The following is an 18,586-nucleotide window of genomic DNA, read 5'->3' on the forward strand; positions in this document are numbered from 1 at the left end:
TCACAAACCAGAGGCTGAAATACTTGACGCTATCAACAAAGAAAGGATACTCAACAAGAGAACCCAATGCTAAAAATAGAGCCCTATCAGCAGAGAAATAGATGCAAAGACACAAGCCTTTATTTGGCTACCTATTTGCCCATGTTTCTTTATTATTAAAGGAAGGTGCACCACCAGCACAGTGATTACAAATTGCCAGCAACCTCCTAATGATTTATACTCCTTCAGCCAACAATGACTGAACAAACAACTTGAAGAGAAGTACTTGCCACATATTCATGACATGCAGGCAGCGTATAGTATCTTGTATTATTTCACCACAAAAATCTCCCTTTCAAATGTCTAGCTGTTTGCTACGGATTGAAGATTTAAAACCCAAGAAGAAAAGTACAATACAAGGAAAAGATTCAAGCTCATGTTTACCCTTTAAAATATATACCTAACCTACATGTTCCACACAGCAAACAATCAAACCTCCATTTTTTCTAATGACTCTGAAGAATGTTTTAAAATATATTGTTTATCAGTCTACTCAGGGGGAAGAGCTCTTTCTAGTTTCCCAATCTACGTCTAATTAGTCTCCCACGAAAAGAGCCATGCTGGAACATTGTTAATTTCAACAATACTTTTTCTATTAACTCAAATCTTCTCCAAATGGAGAAAAAAAAAAGTATGAAATAAATGAAAATTAACTGGATTCTACAGAGGCAGGACTGAGCACATCCATTCATCCAAAAGTAATCCCATCTACATCAAATAATGTTGTTTCTTTACAGAGTTTTGCCAACTTCCTGTAAAAAATCTCATGAGCACTTCTTATGTTTGCCAGTTTTTATTTATGCAATTAAATTGGCTTTTTGTAAGAGCTGGGCTGGAGAAACAACACATTTTTACAACCCCATTAGTCATACAGTCGAGCTTCATTATATTATAATCATTCATTGGTAGTAATGAGTATGCTGTTTCCTTGTGCAATGGGGGTGTTTAAGAACATGTGTCTTCACAACAGGCCATGAAATGTGTCAAATACAGAATACCCAACATTAGTGGTAAAGCCTATGAGTTCATCTGGTTGTCATCTTTGTTGAAGGGCACAACAGTTGAATGAACACAAACCTAGCTTTAGATTAGAAGCCACAGCCTTAATTATTAACCCCTTCATGCTTCCACCCTTTCCAAACTCCACTCCCTTAAGAGGAGGACACTTCATTTAGAATTAATTACTGTTATTCAAGATGCTCGTGAGAGATCATTTTGGCTTCAGTCGTTTTGCTTCAGTTTATTCTACATATTTATCCCTATATCAAACATATACACGTCCCTGAGACTTGTGTATGACCTTAGTCCCTGGACTGTGGGAAGTCACGATGTCGTGCAGGAGAGGGGAGCTGGGAGCCTGAAGCTGGCAGATCCCGGGATCCCGCAGGCCCCCCGCAGGGCTCCCGCCCTTCCACCGAGGCACCCGTCGAGGTTGCCCCAGATGCTCGTTCTGCGCCCATCAGTTGGAGTAACTGAGCTTAGAGAGGAAAAACTACGGCTTCAATAAAGCACAACGAGTGCAGCTCTGATAACGCAGGAACGAATTATGGAGACACCGTCGGGGCTGGCTAGAAAGGGGAAAGCGTTCCATCTCAGAATTTTCACAGGGAATTTCAGGAACCAAGGGGGCCTCTGAGATCCCCAGAACCTCTCCTTTCCACGAGACAGCTTCCTTCCTTCCCTGCTCGTTCTCCACAAAAATCAGGGCTGCCCGGATCCCAGTAGTGAGCGCTGCTCTCTTTGGCTGCTGTTTCCCCAACGGCTGCTAAGGCGCAGCTGGAGTGAGCCCTTCCGAGCCCCGCTTTGCGCAGCTGCAGCTGGAGCCCAGAGGCACCCGGAGCTGGGAGAAAAGCACTGTGCTCCACAGGACCCAGCCCTCCCCACGGCCACCAAGGGGGCCCGGGCACCGGCAACCGAACCCAGACAGGGGCGTCCCAACCGCTGAGCCCGACGCCAGAGGGCACCGCGGGGGAGAGAAGGCGCCGCGCCTCGCTCCTGGCACTTGGTCCCGGGAGTCAGGGACGTGCGCGCCCCAGAGCTGGAGCCCTGGAGAATTCCTGCCCGGGCACAGAGGAGCTAGAGAGGTCCCCGACCCTCCCAGCCCCGCGCCCAGGTACCTCGCAGCCGTAGAGCTGACCCAGCTGCTCCACGATCCACTCCTCCAGCACCAGCCGCTTCCGAAGCTCCTTACGATCGTATTTCACTGTCACTTTTCCCTGCTGGTGTCGCCGCGGCTGTTGCTGCTGAACCTGCCCTGCGGCGGCCGCCGTGGCCACGGGCGCCGAGTCCTCCCGGGAGGAGCCCGAGCCGCTGCTGGAGCTGGGGCTGCCACCCGCGCCACCCCGGGGGCTTTGGAAGAAAACCCGCGCGCCGCCGCCGCCGGTCCCTCCGGCCGCCTCGCTGCTGCCCGTAGCCACCGACATGTCTCCGCACGCCCAAGCCCGAGTGCGGCCCGGAGGAGGGGCGGGCGGAGCGCGCCCGGCGCCGCTACCACCTCCGGCCCGGCAACCGCATGCGAAGGGCTCCCCGGCACCTGCTCCGCGCAGCGCGCGCCCAGCCGCCCGGCTGCTCTGGGAAGGCGGGAGGAGACGCGGCGGGAGGAAGGAGGGCGGGGAGGACGGCGGGGCGGGGACCGCAGCCTTAAAGACGCCGCCGAGGACCCTCTCAGTCCAGCCACCGGAGGCCGGATCTGGCGCCTGCGGCAGAGAGGGCCCGGGACGTGGGAGTCTCCACAGGGCGGAAAATGTGTGCGCCTAGACACTGGCGGTCGCCGGTGTGTAGACTCTGGAGGGACGGGCGTGGGGCGGGGTGCCAGGAGATGCTCCTGCGCGGGTGTCCGTGGCCTCTAGTCTCAGAGACAGGAACTCGCGCTTCTCTCGCAGTCCCGGAGCGTAGGAAACGCGCCGCCTCTCGGGACCTCCACCTGGCGCAGCCCTGGGCAGGACCCGCAGCGAAGGGGACACAGGAAAGGACCGCGCCGCAGGCTCCCCTTGGAGGTTTTCCTAGCCCCACGTCTCCTCGGTTGGCTGGGTAGTGTCCCCTCCCCTCCCAGCCCCGCCCCGCGGCTCCGAACACACATTCCTATTCATGCCACGATGGATGCCACTTCCTCTCTGGCTTGTGAGAAACATCGAAGAGGCGATGTTTGTGCAATAAGGCAGTCACGGCGCTTGAGAAATTATTTCCAGACCAGTGTTTTCTTTCCTTACTAAGCATCTGCTTAATCATAGGCAGAGCATTAGGATATCTTCATATCAAAGGCCAGAAAGCGTGATGGTGCTCAGGCAAGGCGGCTGGGGGCATCCAGACAGTAAACATTTCTCTAAAAGGGTCGGCGACAGGGCCCTGGTTTCACATTTCTAGCGTTGCGTCCCCTGCACTGCCAGCTTTCTCTCAATCCCATTCCAAACAGCCCCTTCCACCCAGGAGGGCAACAGCACTGCCTGACTCTACTGTAAAACATCACAGCCTAGTAGTTACACATGAAGGAGCTTATCAGAAGGATTAGGACAATAAGGTGGGGAGGGAAGTTGTAAACAGAAAACTGCAAGTGAAAAATTAGGGAGACACTAACATATTCTTCTTGTACATAACAATACATTCCTGTACAGGAACTGATAGAAACCACAGAGACGTCCGAACGAATACAAGTAAGTGACTTTTATGAACGGTTTTGTTTTGTTTTTTGAGACAGAGTCTCTCTGTCGCCCAGGCTGGGGTGCAGTGGTGAGATCTCGGCTCACTGCAACCTCTGCCTTCAGGGTTCAAACGATTCTCCTGCCTCACCCTCCTGAATAGCTGGGATTACAGGCATTTGCCACCACGCCCAGCTAATTTTTGTATTTTTAGTAGAGACAGGGTTTCACCATGTTGGTCACGCTGGTCTCGAACCCCTGACCTCGTGATCCGCCCGCCTGTGCCTCCCAAAGTGCTGGGATCACAGGTGTGAGCCACCGTGCCTGGCCATGAATGGTTTTTTTGTTTTGTTTTGTTTTGTTTGTGTGTTTTTTTTTTTTTTTTTTTGTATTTTTTTAGTAGAGACGGGGTTTCACCGTGTTAGCCAGGATGGTCTCGATCTCCTGACCTCGTGATCCGCCCGTCTCGGCCTCCCAAAGTGCTGGGATTACAGGCTTGAGCCACCGCGCCCGGCCTGTTTGTGTGTTTTTAATAAAAGAGCCCTTAATGTTACTGGCAGCTACTCAAGTTTCTCAGAGATAAAATAGATAGCAAGTCAGTTTCCTCAGAGCACTTTCCTATGATGGAGAAGACCCTGTGTGGGGTTCTAGACTGACACTTACAAAGACAGAAAATAAAAGGAAGTAACCAGCAGGTTTCTCCTGGTGCTTCAGGCTCTGCGATCCACCAGTGTCCAGCTCTGCTCTACCCAGGCTTAGGATGGATTGCCTTTGTTTCCTCAGTCTGGGGTTTTCCAGTGAAAGCCTGAATAGAGATTTTTCCCAAAGTGTTCCACGCCTGCGACTCTTCACAGGGACATGTCAAGCCTCACAATGTGAAGGGGAAGGGTCTGTAGGGGTTGAAATAGGGTGGCTGGTGTGGACCCTGGACTCCTGCCATGATTACAAAGGGGTCAAAGCTGAACGATCTCTGGCCTAGAAGAGGCCAGCTGTCCTTTAGAAGATGGGTTTTGCACCGAGCCTATCAGGGACAAGGGAGACGAATTACCTTGATTGCCCCTAGAGATCGATGACCGGTCTCTGCACCACCTCTGCCCCTCTGCCTTTAGGGTGGGTCATTGTAAACCCCGAACACACAGCCAAGAGGGTGAGGGTGACCGCCTCAATAAAATGGAACTCTGTCTGCAAGGAGGAAGGGAAGGGAGGGCAGGAACCAGCCTCAGCGTCTCCCACACAGAATCAGCTTGTGTGGCTCCAGACATCTGGCTAAGTCGGCTAGCACCAGCTTTGACCAACTGCACTAATCAGGAGAATGCAAATCAAAACGAAAACAGCTTAAATGTTATTAACAAAGGAGAAACTACATAAAATCTCTACCTCATTCTGGCCCTGGGACCTGACAATACCTATTGTTTTAAAAATTGTGCCTGCCATCCTGCAGTTTAGCGAAGTCTGGGGAACTCCAACTCCTTCCTTTAAGTCTTTGGACAATGAAATCAGTCACTCAAGGACAACATCAAATAATTTATAAAAATTCACTAAGTTCTTTCTGAGAAATTCTGACATCAATTTTTTTCTCACTGCATAAGATGCTTTTTCCTTTATGCTTAAAACTCAGTTTTTCCTTACAACTCCAGAAATGACAGATAATAAAATACATGGGTTTTAGGCATCTTCATTTACAGAAGAATATCCAGGAAATAGTCTCTTTCCACAGGTACGCTGGCCTTCAGATGTTCAAGTGAGTCACCCTTACTGGCAAATAGAGTTGAACCAGGGTCCCTCTTTAAATCCGTTTGCTCCACCCAGTACATAATTTATATTTAAAGTGAACTCCATATCATCTTCTCTACCCCCAGACACACACACTTCATTCTAGGTTTGAATAATTAAAACATAATGGCCTCATTTTGACAGATAGAAATACTGCTTTTGCAGATTTCAAATATTGAAGCCAAAATATTTAGGAATAAAGGAATTTTTCCTAGTCCAGAGACCCCTTACATAGCTATTTAAATTCAGCAAAACCAGTGATATTTCTCATCTACAAGAACAATATATGCATTTGTTCAAGGAAAACTTTTTTCTTTTTTTTTTTGAGACGGAGTCTTGCTCTGTCACCCAGGCTGGAGTGCAGTGGCGCGATCTCGGCTCACTGCAAGCTCCGCCTCCCGGGTTCCCGCCATTCTCCTGCCTCAGCCTCCCGAGTAGCTGGGACTACAGGCACCCGCTACAACGCCCGGCTAATTTTTTTGTATTTTTTAAGTAGAGACAGTGTTTCACCATGGATGGTCTCAATCTCCTGACCTCATGATCCGCCTACCTCTGCCTCCCTCCCAAAGTGCTGGGATTACAGGCGTGAGCCACGGCACCCAGCCGGAAAACACTTTTGTTTCTAGCCTATTTAGTCAAGTGTTTTTAGGTGCTGACTAATCTAAGACAATGAATAGTTTTCAGTGAATTGAATGGTCTGGAATGAACTTTTACCTGAAGGCAATGACTCCTGGCTATGAGAGGGCAACCTAAGGATGTTTCATTTGACAGTATCTTTTTCTTCTTAGTTTTATGATTTCTTAACTTGGGTATGTTTTACTTGCTTCCTGAATTGGACGAAGTTGTTTCTTTGTTTGTTTAGGAATTACATAGCTCCTTTATCTCTGAATATGGTCTTTATGCCCAAAGGTTGTTAGACAAGATGGATGACTTAATCAGGAGTCCTAGAACTTTTGTCACCCCCCCAGGAAAATAATTAAATACACATGTTTATACTCAGATGCAAATTTCCTTAAATGTCACAATAATTATGTAACACCTGGTAATCCACTTTGACAATGTTATAATTATATCCCGGAGGCCCACAAACCTGAACATAATCTTCTTATCTTGAGTAATAAATGTCAAATGATAAGGTGCCTATATCCAAATTCTCTCCAAGATTTGATAAAGCAAAGACAAATCAAAAATAATTTTCAGTCTGGTTTTCATTATAAATGTTGAAGAAACTTATTCTGTCCTTTGGGATTCCATTGGTTACCCACAGCATTTTCCATTTTCATTCCAGTATTTCATTGTTCTTTACAGTGATAACAGCACAGCTGTTGACAGTATATCAGTGAAGTTTTTCTTTTGGCTACTGTTTCACCCTCTATTTTTTCTCCTTCTAGTTCTAGACCTTTGATTGTATCAGGCTGGGATCAATTTAGGATCGTAATTCCAAAATAATTTTGCCATTGCTTGCATTAAAAAAAAAAAAAAAAAAAAAAAAGCGCAACAGCCATCATTGTTGCAAGTCTCAAATTTTGTCTCAGAAACCAACAGGTCTCACCTCACTGTTCAGACACGATGAAAAATGAGTGAAAAAAAAAATCCATGGCTTTATCTATCCCTTTTAACAAAGATTACATATCTCTGCCCATTTCAATAAGCCTAACATGTGGGGTATATTGTTTTCTTCTGAAAAACTAGGTTCAAATTTGTTTCTAGAGGAGCAAATTATCCTCCCTTCTAGCCAATGGCCTCTTGTGCTCCTCGCTTTACCACCAAACGTTCTGGAGGAAGTGTCCCTTCCCCCACGTCTCTAGGTCTTCCCATCTCATCCTGGAGCCCTGCGCCCTCGCTGAGGTCACCAGCCAGCTCTGTGTTGCTCAAGCGCAGGTGCAGTTTCAGTGCTTATAAAACTTGACCTCTTGCCACATTCAACAATGTTGAACCTTTCCTCACTATTTAAACTCTCTCCTGTCCTGGCTCCGGGTACCAACACCCTCCTGGTTTTCCTCTTACCTCTTTATCTATTGCATCACAGTGAGTGTTTTTTGTGAGTTCTTTTTCCTACACCCCTGCCCTCAAGGTAGGTGTTCCCAAGTTCTGCCCTGAGCTCTTTCCTTGCTCATTCACAGCCTCCCCAGGTGCTTTTGCTAGAGCTCCAACTTCCTGCAGCTTGGACTCCCACCTACCTGCCACAGACTCCTCAAATCATTACCTCAAGCAGATCTAAGGCCAGAGCTTCAGATCTGTGGCATACCACATACAGTGCCAATGCACTCCACAAATGTCTTTATATTTAAAGTATATCAGTACATAGCTATAGCAATTCATGAGAAAACAAAACATTACAGTCTATATATATATATATATTGGTCATGGGTGGCCAGCACAGTAAATAGTACTCAAGCCCAATGTTTTTCAAACATTTTTTAAAACTACAAACCACAATAAATACATTTTATGCAATGACCCAAATATATATCCACACACATACACTTACCCATTGTATTAGTCTGTTCTCACACTGCTGTAAAAATACTACCTGAGACTGGGTAGTTTTTGTAAGGGAAATGGATTTAACTGACTCACAATTTTGCATAACTGGGGAGGCCTCAGGAAACTTACAATCATGGCAGAAGGGGAAGCAGGCACCTTCTTGACAAGGCAGCAGGAGAGAGAATGGGAGAAGGAGGAACTTGCCAAACACTTATAAAACCATCAGATCTTGTGAGAACTCAATCACTGTCACAAGAACAGCATGAGGTAAACCACTCTCACGAACAAATCACCTCCCACCGTTCCTCCCTCAAAAGATGATATTTGGGTGGGGACACAAAGCCAAACCATATCACCCATGTTTCATGTGATATACTCTGACACTTCCCACTCAATCTACTCTGTGTCTTTATGTTTAAAGAATGCTGGTCCCGGATATTAGCCCTTTGTCAGATGAGTAGGTTGCAAAAATTTTCTCCCATTCTGTAGGTTGCCTGTTCACTCTGATGGTAGTTTCTTTTGCTGTGCAAAAGCTCCTTAGTTTAATTAGATCCCATGTGTCAATTTTTGCTTTTGCTGCCGTTGCTTTTGGTGTTTTAGACATGAAGTCCTTGCCCATGCCTATGTCCTGAATGGTACTACCTAGATTTTCTTCTAGGTTTTTTTATGGTATTAGGTCTAACATTTAAGTCTCTGATCCATCTTGAATTAATTTTCGTATAAGGGGTAAGGAAAGGATCCAGTTTCAGCTTTCTACTTATGGCTAGCCAATTTTCCCAGCACCATTTATTAAATAGGGAATCCTTTCCCCATTTCTTGTTTTTGTCAGGTTTGTCAAAGATCAGATGGCTGTAGATGTGTGGTATTATTTCTGAGGACTCTGTTCTGTTCCATTGGTCTATATCTCTGTTGTGGTACCAGTACCATGCTGTTTTGGTTACTGTAGCCTTGTAGTATAGTTTGAAGTCAGGTAGCGTGACGCCTCCAGCTTTGTCCTTTTGACTTAGGATTGTCTTGCTAATATCCAGAATCTACAAAGAACTCAAACAAATATACAAGAAAAAAACAAACAACCCCATCAAAAAGTGGGGAAAGGATATGAACAGACATTTCTCAAAAGAAGACATTCATACAGCCAACAGACACATGAAAAAATGCTCATCATCACTCGCCATCAGAGAAATGCAAATCAAAACCACAATGAGATACCATCTCACACCAGTTAGAATGGCAATCATTAAGAAGTCAGGAAACAACAGGTGTTGGAGAGGATGTGGAGAAATAGGAACACTTTTACACTGTTGGTGGGATTGTAAACTAGTTCAACCATTATGGAAAACAGTATGGCGATTCCTCAAGGATCTAGAACTAGATGTACCATATGACCCAGCCATCCCACTACTGGATATATACCCAAAGGATTATAAATTACTCTACTACAAAGACACATGCACACGTATGTTTATTGCAGCACTATTCACAATAGCAAAGACTTGGAATCAACCCAAATGTCCATCTGTGACAGACTGGATTAAGAAAATGTGGCACATATACACCATGGAATACTATGCAGCCATAAAAAAGGATGAGTTTGCGTCCTTTGTAGGGACATGGATGCAGCTGGAAACCATCATTCTTAGCAAACTATCACAAGAAGAGAAAACCAAACACCGCATGTTCTCACTCATAGGTGGGAACTGAACAATGAGATCACTTGGACTCGGGAAGGGGAACATCACACACTGGGGCCTATCATGGGGAGGGGGGAGGAGGGAGGGATTGCATTGGGGAGTTATACATGATATAAACGTCATGCACATGTACCCTAGAACTTAAAGTATAATAAAAAATAAATAAATAAATAAATAAATAAATAAATAAAAAAGAATGCTGGTCCCAGCATACTAAAGTGAGTCCTAACCCACTAAAGGATTGTGACTCACTCTTGCAAAAAGCCTACTGTTCAAACCACTGCTGGCAGCCTTCAGTGCACTTATGAACATGAATCCCGGTTCTCCTTCATCTTAATGGCACACTCCAGGGTGGTTATTGATACCCTTGATATTCTGGTTTTTTTCTTTTAAAAATTTTTTTTTTTTTTTTTTTTTTTGAGACAGGGTCTTGCTTTGTCACCTAATCTGGAGTACAGTGGCTTGATCATAGCCCACTGCAGCCTCTAACTTCCAGGCTAAAGCAATCCTCCACCTCCCAGCCTCCCAAAGTGCTGGAAGTTGCATACCACAATGCCTGGCTAAATTTTTTGTTTTGTAGTTTTTGCTTTTTGTTTTTAGTAGAGATAGGGTCTCCCTATATTGCAAAGGCTGGTCTGGAACTCCTGGACTCAAGCAATTCTCCTACCTCGGCCTCCCAAGTGCTGGGATTACAGATGTGAGCCACCATGCCCAGCACCCTAGGCATTCTCATTCTACCATCATTAAGTTATTCAGGGTTCTGGTGAAGAACTTTGATCCCAAATGGCTGACCAAGGGCATGCATGTGACCTCCTGGAGGTGCCACAGAAGAACCAAAGAGAAAGCATATTCTTGACATTAAGAGGCACCTTGGCCGGGCCTCCAGCCTCCCTCAAGAAATGCCCTCTAGAGTGCCCAGAGGGTGAAGATGAGAAGACAGCAACTGGGAGAGCCTCCAGCTTGAGAACAAGTGTATTGTGGTCACCAGCACAAACCCATATCTCAGCTGCCTAGATCAAATCTACCCTCTGCCACTGAAGTATGGGGTGACCTTGGCAAGTTACTGAATATCTCTGTACCTCCACTTCTCCGTCTGCAGCAAGATCAGTGGTGCTTGTGTGTAAGTGTGTTTTGGAGGGCTGAGTGAGTTACTGGGAATAAAGCGCCTAGGACAATGCCTTCTATTGTCTGCTGAGGAACCACAAACACAAAAGGGAGGACTGGCTCACTATGGTTCCAGCAATTTCCCAAAGGAATTATGGCCAAGGGCACACCTTGACTTCAGGGATGGGAAGAGAACAGTGGAAACCATCTCCATGGGGGTCCTGCTCCAACTCTCTATGCAGCAAATTCAATTATTGCTCCCATTAACAAGCCCCAATAAATGAGAGGTAAACACGTATGTCCAACTGCCTACTCAGGGGGCACTAACACCTGGATGACTGCAATCACCTCAAATTTAAAGCAACCCAAATGGAAATTACCATTGCTATGATCTGAATGTTTCTCCCAAAATTCATCTGTAGAAACCTAATTGCCAATGTGATTGTATTAAGAGAGAGGCCTTTAGGAGGTGACTAAGCCACGAGGACAGAGTCCTCATAAGTGGATTGGTGGCCTTATGAAAGAGGTACAAGGGAGCTGCCTCTCCCCTTTTGCCCTTTCATCCTTTCCACCTCATGAGGACACAGCAAGAAGGCCCTCACAAGACACAAAATGCCGGAACCTTGACCTTGTACTTCCCAGTCTCCAGAACCATGAGGAAATGTCTGTTCTTTACACATCACCCAGGCTGTGGTATTTTCTTATAGCAGCACAAATGGACTAAGACACCCATCTGCCCAGGCTGAATGTGCTCCTTACCTCCCTGACAAAGCTCTCCCTGATGTCCCTAGTTTTAGGGAGGTGTCCCCCTCATGCTTCTTATTGGCCACCACCCCTGGCTCTATCATATCACCCACCAAACCTGTGCGTGATCTGGTCTCTGCTCAAATGTCCCCTCCACAGACCTTCTCTCTGCACTCTCTATGTTCCTGCCCTGTTTATTTCTCTTTCTCACTCTTATGACAGCTTGAAAACTATATATGCATTTGTTCATTGTCTTACTCTCCCCACAGAAGGCAAATTTCATGAGGACAGGATGCCAGTGTTCACCTCAGTATCTCCACTTCCTAAAACGGTGTGAGACAAATAGTAGTACCTAGTGTCTCACCGTGGACAGAAGGAGGCTATCATCTGTCCCTCCCATTAGACTGCAAACTCCTGAAGACCAGAATGCAGCTAACTGGGTTATATTTTTAGGAAGAAGAATGATGTTTAGCACATAGCAGGTGCCCCCAGATTAGTGAATGAGTGAGACCATCTTCACTTCTAGCTGCACACATTTCTTCTCTTGAGTCTGCAATACAAATATACAAAAATATAGGTCTCTTTCTTCTCTCCCCAATATAGTTCCAATCTGGGGGTGGTGGTGATTTTAAATCATAGGAAGTCACACTTTTCCTCTCTACCAAGACGCTCCTGTGGGTTTTACTATGTTTCCATAGTCAAAAAAAGGACGATAGTCACCAACTCCTCTAGGGCCCTACACATGAGCAGAATCTCAGCCAGATACAGTAGCTCACACCTGTAATCCTAGCACTTTGGGAGGTCAATGTGGAAGGATCATTTGAGTTCAGCAGTTCAAGTACAGTCTGGGCAACATAGCAAGACCTCACTTCTACTAAAAAAAAAAAAAAAAATTATTATCTGGGTAGGGCGGTACTGGGAAAATGAGGCTTCAGTGAGCTGTGATTGTGCCACCGCACTGAACTGCAGCCTGGGTGACAGTGAGACTCTATCTCAAGCAAAAAAAAAAAAAAAAAGGCCGGGCGCGGTGGCTCAAGCCTGTAATCCCAGCACTTTGGGAGGCCGAGACGGGCGGATCACGAGGTCAGGAGATCGAGACCATCCTGGCTAATACGGTGAAACCCCGTCTCTACTAAAAAATACAAAAAACTAGCCGGGCGACGAGGCGGGCGCCTGTAGTCCCAGCTACTCGGGAGGCTGAGACAGGAGAATGGTGTGAACCCGGGAGGCGGAGCTTGCAGTGAGCTGAGAGCCGGCCACTGCACTCCAGCCTGGGTGGCAGAGCAAGACTCCGTCTCAAAAAAAAAAAAAAAAAAAAAAAAAAGAAGAAGTAAAAGAATCTCTAATTGCCTTTTCCTCCAGTATTTGGTTTCAGCTTTCAATACCTTGTGAGTTGGAGCCACTCATGAAATAGTGGCTGAGGAATCAGGTGTAAAAGGAAATTGTAATTCCAGCTCTACTCTCACCTGGCTGTGTGCAGTCATTCTCAGATTTGCAAAAGTAGGGATGGTTCTGAAGGCTCCCGCCTAAGGCCATCTGTAGTGAAGGACCAATTTTGTTGGTTTTGCAGTTCATTGTGAAGCAGGGCGCAGTCCTAGAGCACAACATTATTGTATGGCCTGTGCCTCCTGCAACTTACCACCAGGCTGGTCTGAGTCCTGTTCTGTGAGACTAGTTTAACCGTTGGTCTCATGACAATGTCACATTTCTCTAAAACTTTCTGAACACCTACTCTCCATTTATGAGCTTACCTCACCATGGACTAATTATAAACCATTCACCAACTGGCAGCGATTCAGGACGAACTCTCTGGAAAGCACTGTGCTAAAAGTCTGTGTAAATTTACAACTAGCAATAACTATAATAATAGCAATAATAATTGGGCATTGCCCTCCAGCTTGAGAAAATGACACACTGGTTTTAATTTCCTCCTCCAGAAATCTTTTATAAAAATAATGCTGATCCCAGTGACCCAGGAAGATGTGAACCTTCTGACTGAGGCTGTGTGGTTTTCCCACTGTTTGCCAGCCATGTGGTCTGGAGGATTTCTCAAGAATCCTTTGAAATCAACATCCTTGTTCTACTGGGTCTCTTAGGACTGTTGGGGTGGTCCACTGTATTAAGGTGCTACAACGGCCTCTGTGCCAGGGAACAGGGGGCTGGGTATCCATGAAGGGCCTGATATTGCCAGTATCATTTATCTGGAGATCTAAGAGGCCCTCTGGAAGCTGGAGCTCCTTAGGCACCAACAAGGGGAGGTGGGAGAAGTGACTTTACTGCGCGGCCTCATGATTAGACTCACAGGAGATGTCTAGACCCAACTATGCTTGTGTGTGATCTCCACGAGGAAATCGGCCCACAGCCAGGGTGAGAAGGTCCTGAGCTGGGCTCATCTGTAAGCAGCTGACCCAGACTGGTAATAGTTAGGGTCTAGTAATACCAAAAGCTGCCCATCACTGACACCTCTTATGTGTCAGGCACTTTATTATAAATGCTAGCTCATTAAATTCTCCCACAACCCTGTAAGGTAATCCACCTGTAGGCTGGTTTTTATATTCACTTGCAAGATAAGGAAACTAAGCTACTAGAAGCTATGTGGCACCCTAACATCACCCTGAAGTTTTATGAGTAGCGGAGATGGGACCTTATTTTTAATCTACTGGCCTCGTTGTTTATAAAATCTTACTTACATGTTTCAGCCCCCTCTCAGTTCTGAGGCAGGGTCTTTAGGGCAGGGCTGTGTGTTTATGGCAAGGGTATATGGGCAGGTAGCAACCCCCACCCCCCACCTTCCATTCTAGCTTGGCTTGGTGGAGTCTGGGAACATCATAGGACAGCATCAGGGGACAGACAGCTTCAAAACGAATATGCGCCCTCCCCTCGCGAAGACTACTATTTCAGTCCCAACTCTGGACTTGCCAAATATTGTTCTAACTAATGAAGGCAGTTTTTCCTGTCCCTTTCTCTGCTTTAAGAACTAAAACCTGGGCCAGGCGCGGTGGCTCACGCCTGTAATCTCAGCACTTTGGGAGGCCGAGGTGGGCGGATCACAAGGTCAGGAGATCGAGACCATCCTGGCTGACATGGTGAAACCCCGTCTCTACTAAAAATACAAAAAAATTAGCCAGGCGTCGTGGCAGGCACCTGTAGTCCCAGCAACTCAGGAGGCTGAGGCAGGAGAATGGCGTGAACCCGGGAGGCAGAGCTTGCAGTGAGGCAAGATTGTGCCACTGCACTCCAGCCTGGGCGACAGAGCAAGACTCCATCTAAAAAAAAAAAAAAAGAAAGAAAAAAAAGAACTAAAACCCTCTACAATTAATTGGTAATACTAGATGGCATCTGGCAGATGTTCAGTACCATGTCCCTTGTCACATGGGCCCACCCAGACCTATTAAGTCAAAGTCTCTGGGGGTCTGGCCTGGGCACTGGTGTTATTTAAAAGTTCCTAGAAGGCCAGGCAGGGTGGCTCACGGCTGTAATCCCAGCACTTCGGGAGGCCAAGGCAGGCAGATCACAAGGTTAGGACTTCAAGACCAGCCTGGTCAACGTGGTGAAACCCTGTCTCTATTAAAGATACAAAGAAAAAAGAAAGAAAGAAAAGTAAAAGAAAAATTACCCGGGTGTGGTGGCATGTGCCTGTAATCCCCGCTACTTGGAAGCCTGAGGCAGGAGAATCGCTTGAAACCGGAAGGCGGAGGTTGCCGTCAGCCGAGATTGCGCCATTGAACTCCAGCCTGGGTGACAGGGCGAGACTCCGTCTCAAAAAAATAAATAAATAAACAAATAAATAAAAGTTCCTAGAGTCTGGGCATGGTGGCTCACGCCTGTAATCCCAGTACTTTGGGAGGTCGAGGCAGGGGGATCACCTGAGGTCAGGAGTTCGAGACCAGCCTGGCCAACATGGTGAAACCCCTGTCTCTACTGAAAATACAAAAATTAGCCGGAAGTGGTGGTAGACACCTGTAATCCCAGCTACTTGGGAGCCTGAGGCAGGAAAATCACTTGAACTCAAGAGGCGGAGCTTGCAGTGAGCTGAGATTGTGCCACTGCACTCCAGCCTGAGCGACAGAGCAAGACTCCATCTCAAAAATAAATAATGTTCCTGGGTGTTCGCACTGTACAGATAGAGTGGAGGACAACTGTCCCAGGCCATTTGAGGACAGTCTTAAGGGTGACAAGTGTACTCCACAAGCTCTGCCCTCTTTTCCCAGACCTCTCTCACTTGTTCCCACGCGCAGCTGCTCTCCTCTGGGCTCTGTCCCACAGAGGCCTCAGGCCCAGCAGCAGCCGCTCCCCTGCCAGTGCTTTCTCAGTCCCACAGAACGCCCTCTTCCATCACTGCACAGATTTCACTCACCATTTGAGACGGGTAAAGCAATTTTGCCAACTGTTTTAAAATATTAAGAGTGTCATGCCTGTAATCCCAGCACTTTGGAAGGCTGAGGCAGATGGATCACGAGGTCAGGAGATCGAGACCATCCTGGCTAACATGGTGAAACCCCGTCTCTATTAAAAAAAAACAAAACATTAGCCGGGCGCGGTGGTGGGCACCTGCAGTCCCAGCTACTCAGGAGGCTGAGGCAGGAGAATGGTGTGAACCTGGGAGGTGGAGCTTGCAGTGAGCCGAGATCACGCCACTGCACTCCAGCCTGGGAGACAGAGCAAGACTTTGTCTCAAAAAAAAAAAAAAATAAGAGTGGACATTGACCGACAGGCGAAAATATATATATATATATATATCTTCATTATAGAATAATAAAGGAATCGGAAATTGTTATATAATTGTGTAAATAAGTGAATATCTCATGCCACCAAGAAAGTCTGTTAATTAAAAATTTTTTAAAAACCTTAAGAGTACTGTATTAGGCTGTTCTGCATTGCTATAAAGATATACCTGAGGTTGAGTAATTTATACAGAAAAGAGTGTAATTGGCTCACGATTCTGCAGACAGTACAAGAAGCATGGTGCTGGCATCTGCTTCTGGTGAGGGTCTCAGGAAGCTTCTACTCATGGCAGAAGGTGAAGGAGAAGCAGGCATCTCATATGGCAAGAGCCAGAGGGAGAGAGACAAAGGAGGTGCCACACGCTTTTAAAAACCAGGTCTTCAATAACCCTGATGAACATCGATGCAAAAATCCTCAATAAAATACTGGCAAACCAGATCCAGCAGCACATCAAAAAGCTTATCCACCATGATCAAGTGGGCTTTATCCCTGGGATGCAAGGCTGGTTCAACATTCGCAAATCAATAAACGTAATCCAGCATATAAACAGAACCAAAGACAAAAACCACATGATTATCTCAATAGATGCAGAAAAGGCCTTTGACAAAATTCAACAGCCCTTTATGCTAAAAATGCTCAATAAATTCGGTATTGATGGAATGTATCTCAAAATAATAAGAGCTATTTATGACAAACCCACAGCTAATATCATACTGAATGGGCAAAAACTGGAAAAATTCCCTTTGAAAACTGGCACAAGACAGGGATGCCCTCTCTCACCACTCCTTTTCAACATAGTGTTGGAAGTTCTGGCTAGGGCAATCAGGCAAGAGAAAGAAATAAAGTGTATTCAGTTAGGAAAAGAAGAAGTCAAATTGTCCCTGTTTGCAGATGACATGATTGTATATTTAGAAAACCCCATCGTCTCAGCCCAAAATCTCCTTAAGCTGATAAGAAACGTCAGCAAAGTCCCGGGATACAAAATTAATGTGCAAAAATCACAAGCATTCTTATACACCAGTAACAGACAAGCAGAGAGCCAAATCATGAATGAACTTCCATTCACAATTGCTTCAAAGAGAATAAAATACCTAGGAATCCAACTTACAAGGGATGTAAAGGACCTCTTCAAGGAGAACTACAAACCACTGCTCAGTGAAATAAAAGAGGACACAAACAAATGGAAGAGCATACCATGCTCATGGATAGGAAGAATCAATATTCGTGAAAATGGCCATACTGCCCAAGGTAATTTATAGATTCAATGCCATCCCCATCAAGCTACCAATGACTTTCTTCACAGAATTGGAAAAAACTGCTTTAAAGTTCATATGGAAACAAAAAAGAGCCCGCATTGCCAAGACAATCCTAAGTCAAAAGAACAAAGCTGGAGGCATCACGCTACCTGACTTCAAACTATATTACAAGTCTACAGTAACCAAAACAGCATGGTACTGGTACCAAAACAGAGATATAGACCAATGCAATAGAACAGAGTCCTCAGAAATAATACCACACATCTACAGCCATCTGATCTTTGACAAATCTGACAAAAACAAGAAATGGGGAAAGGATTCCCTATTTAATAAATGGTGCTGGGAAAATTGGCTAGCCATAAGTAGAAAGCTGAAACTGGATCCTGTCCTTACTCCTTATACGAAAATTAATTCAAGATGGATTAGAGACTTAAATGTTAGACCTAATACCATAAAAACCCTAGAAGAAAACCTAGATAATACCATTCAGGACATAGGCATGGGCAAGAATTTCATGTCTAAAACACCAAAAGCAATGGCAACAAAAGCCAAAATTGACAAATGGGATCTAATTAAACTAAAGAGCTTCTGCACAGCAAAAGAAACTACCATCAGAGTGAACAGGCAACCTACAGAATGGGAGAAAAATTTTGCAATCTACTCATCTGACAAAGGGCTAATATCCAGAACCTACAAAGAACTCAAACAAATTTACAAGAAAAAAAAAAACCCCATCAAAAAGTGGGCAGAGGATAGGAACAGACATTTCTCAAAAGAATACATTCATACAGCCAACAGACACATGAAAAAATGCTCATCATCACTGGCCATCAGAGATTTGCAAATCAAAACCACAATGAGATGCCATCTCACACCAGTTAGAATGGCAATCATTCAAAAGTCAGGAAACAACAGGTGCTGGAGAGGATGTGGAGAAATAGGAACACTTTTACACTGTTGGTGGGATTGTAAACTAGTTCAACCACTATGGAAAGCAGTATGGCGATTCCTCAATGATCTAGAACTAGAAGTACCATATGACCCAGCCATCCCATTACTAGGTATATACCCAAAGGATTATAAATCATGCTGCTATAAAGACACATGCACACATATGTTTATTGCGGCACTA

General features: G+C 45.6%; 1 protein-coding gene across 1 annotated transcript in view; it reads right to left on the bottom strand.

Annotated features, from left to right (window-relative positions):
- PPP1R14C (protein phosphatase 1 regulatory inhibitor subunit 14C) overlaps positions 1 to 3,100 on the bottom strand; it is a 108,188-nt gene extending 105,088 nt beyond the window's left edge. Inside the window, exon 1 of the mRNA XM_033235081.1 lies at positions 2,157 to 3,100. Within this exon, the coding sequence (XP_033090972.1) occupies positions 2,157 to 2,462 (306 nt within the window). The 5' untranslated portion in view covers positions 2,463 to 3,100. The remainder of the gene's footprint in view (positions 1 to 2,156) is intronic.
- Positions 3,101 to 18,586: the final 15,486 nt, after the last annotated feature.

Source organism: Trachypithecus francoisi, unplaced genomic scaffold (genome assembly GCF_009764315.1).
Source record: "Trachypithecus francoisi isolate TF-2019V2 unplaced genomic scaffold, Tfra_2.0 Lachesis_group15, whole genome shotgun sequence".
Lineage (NCBI taxonomy): Eukaryota > Metazoa > Chordata > Mammalia > Primates > Cercopithecidae > Trachypithecus > Trachypithecus francoisi.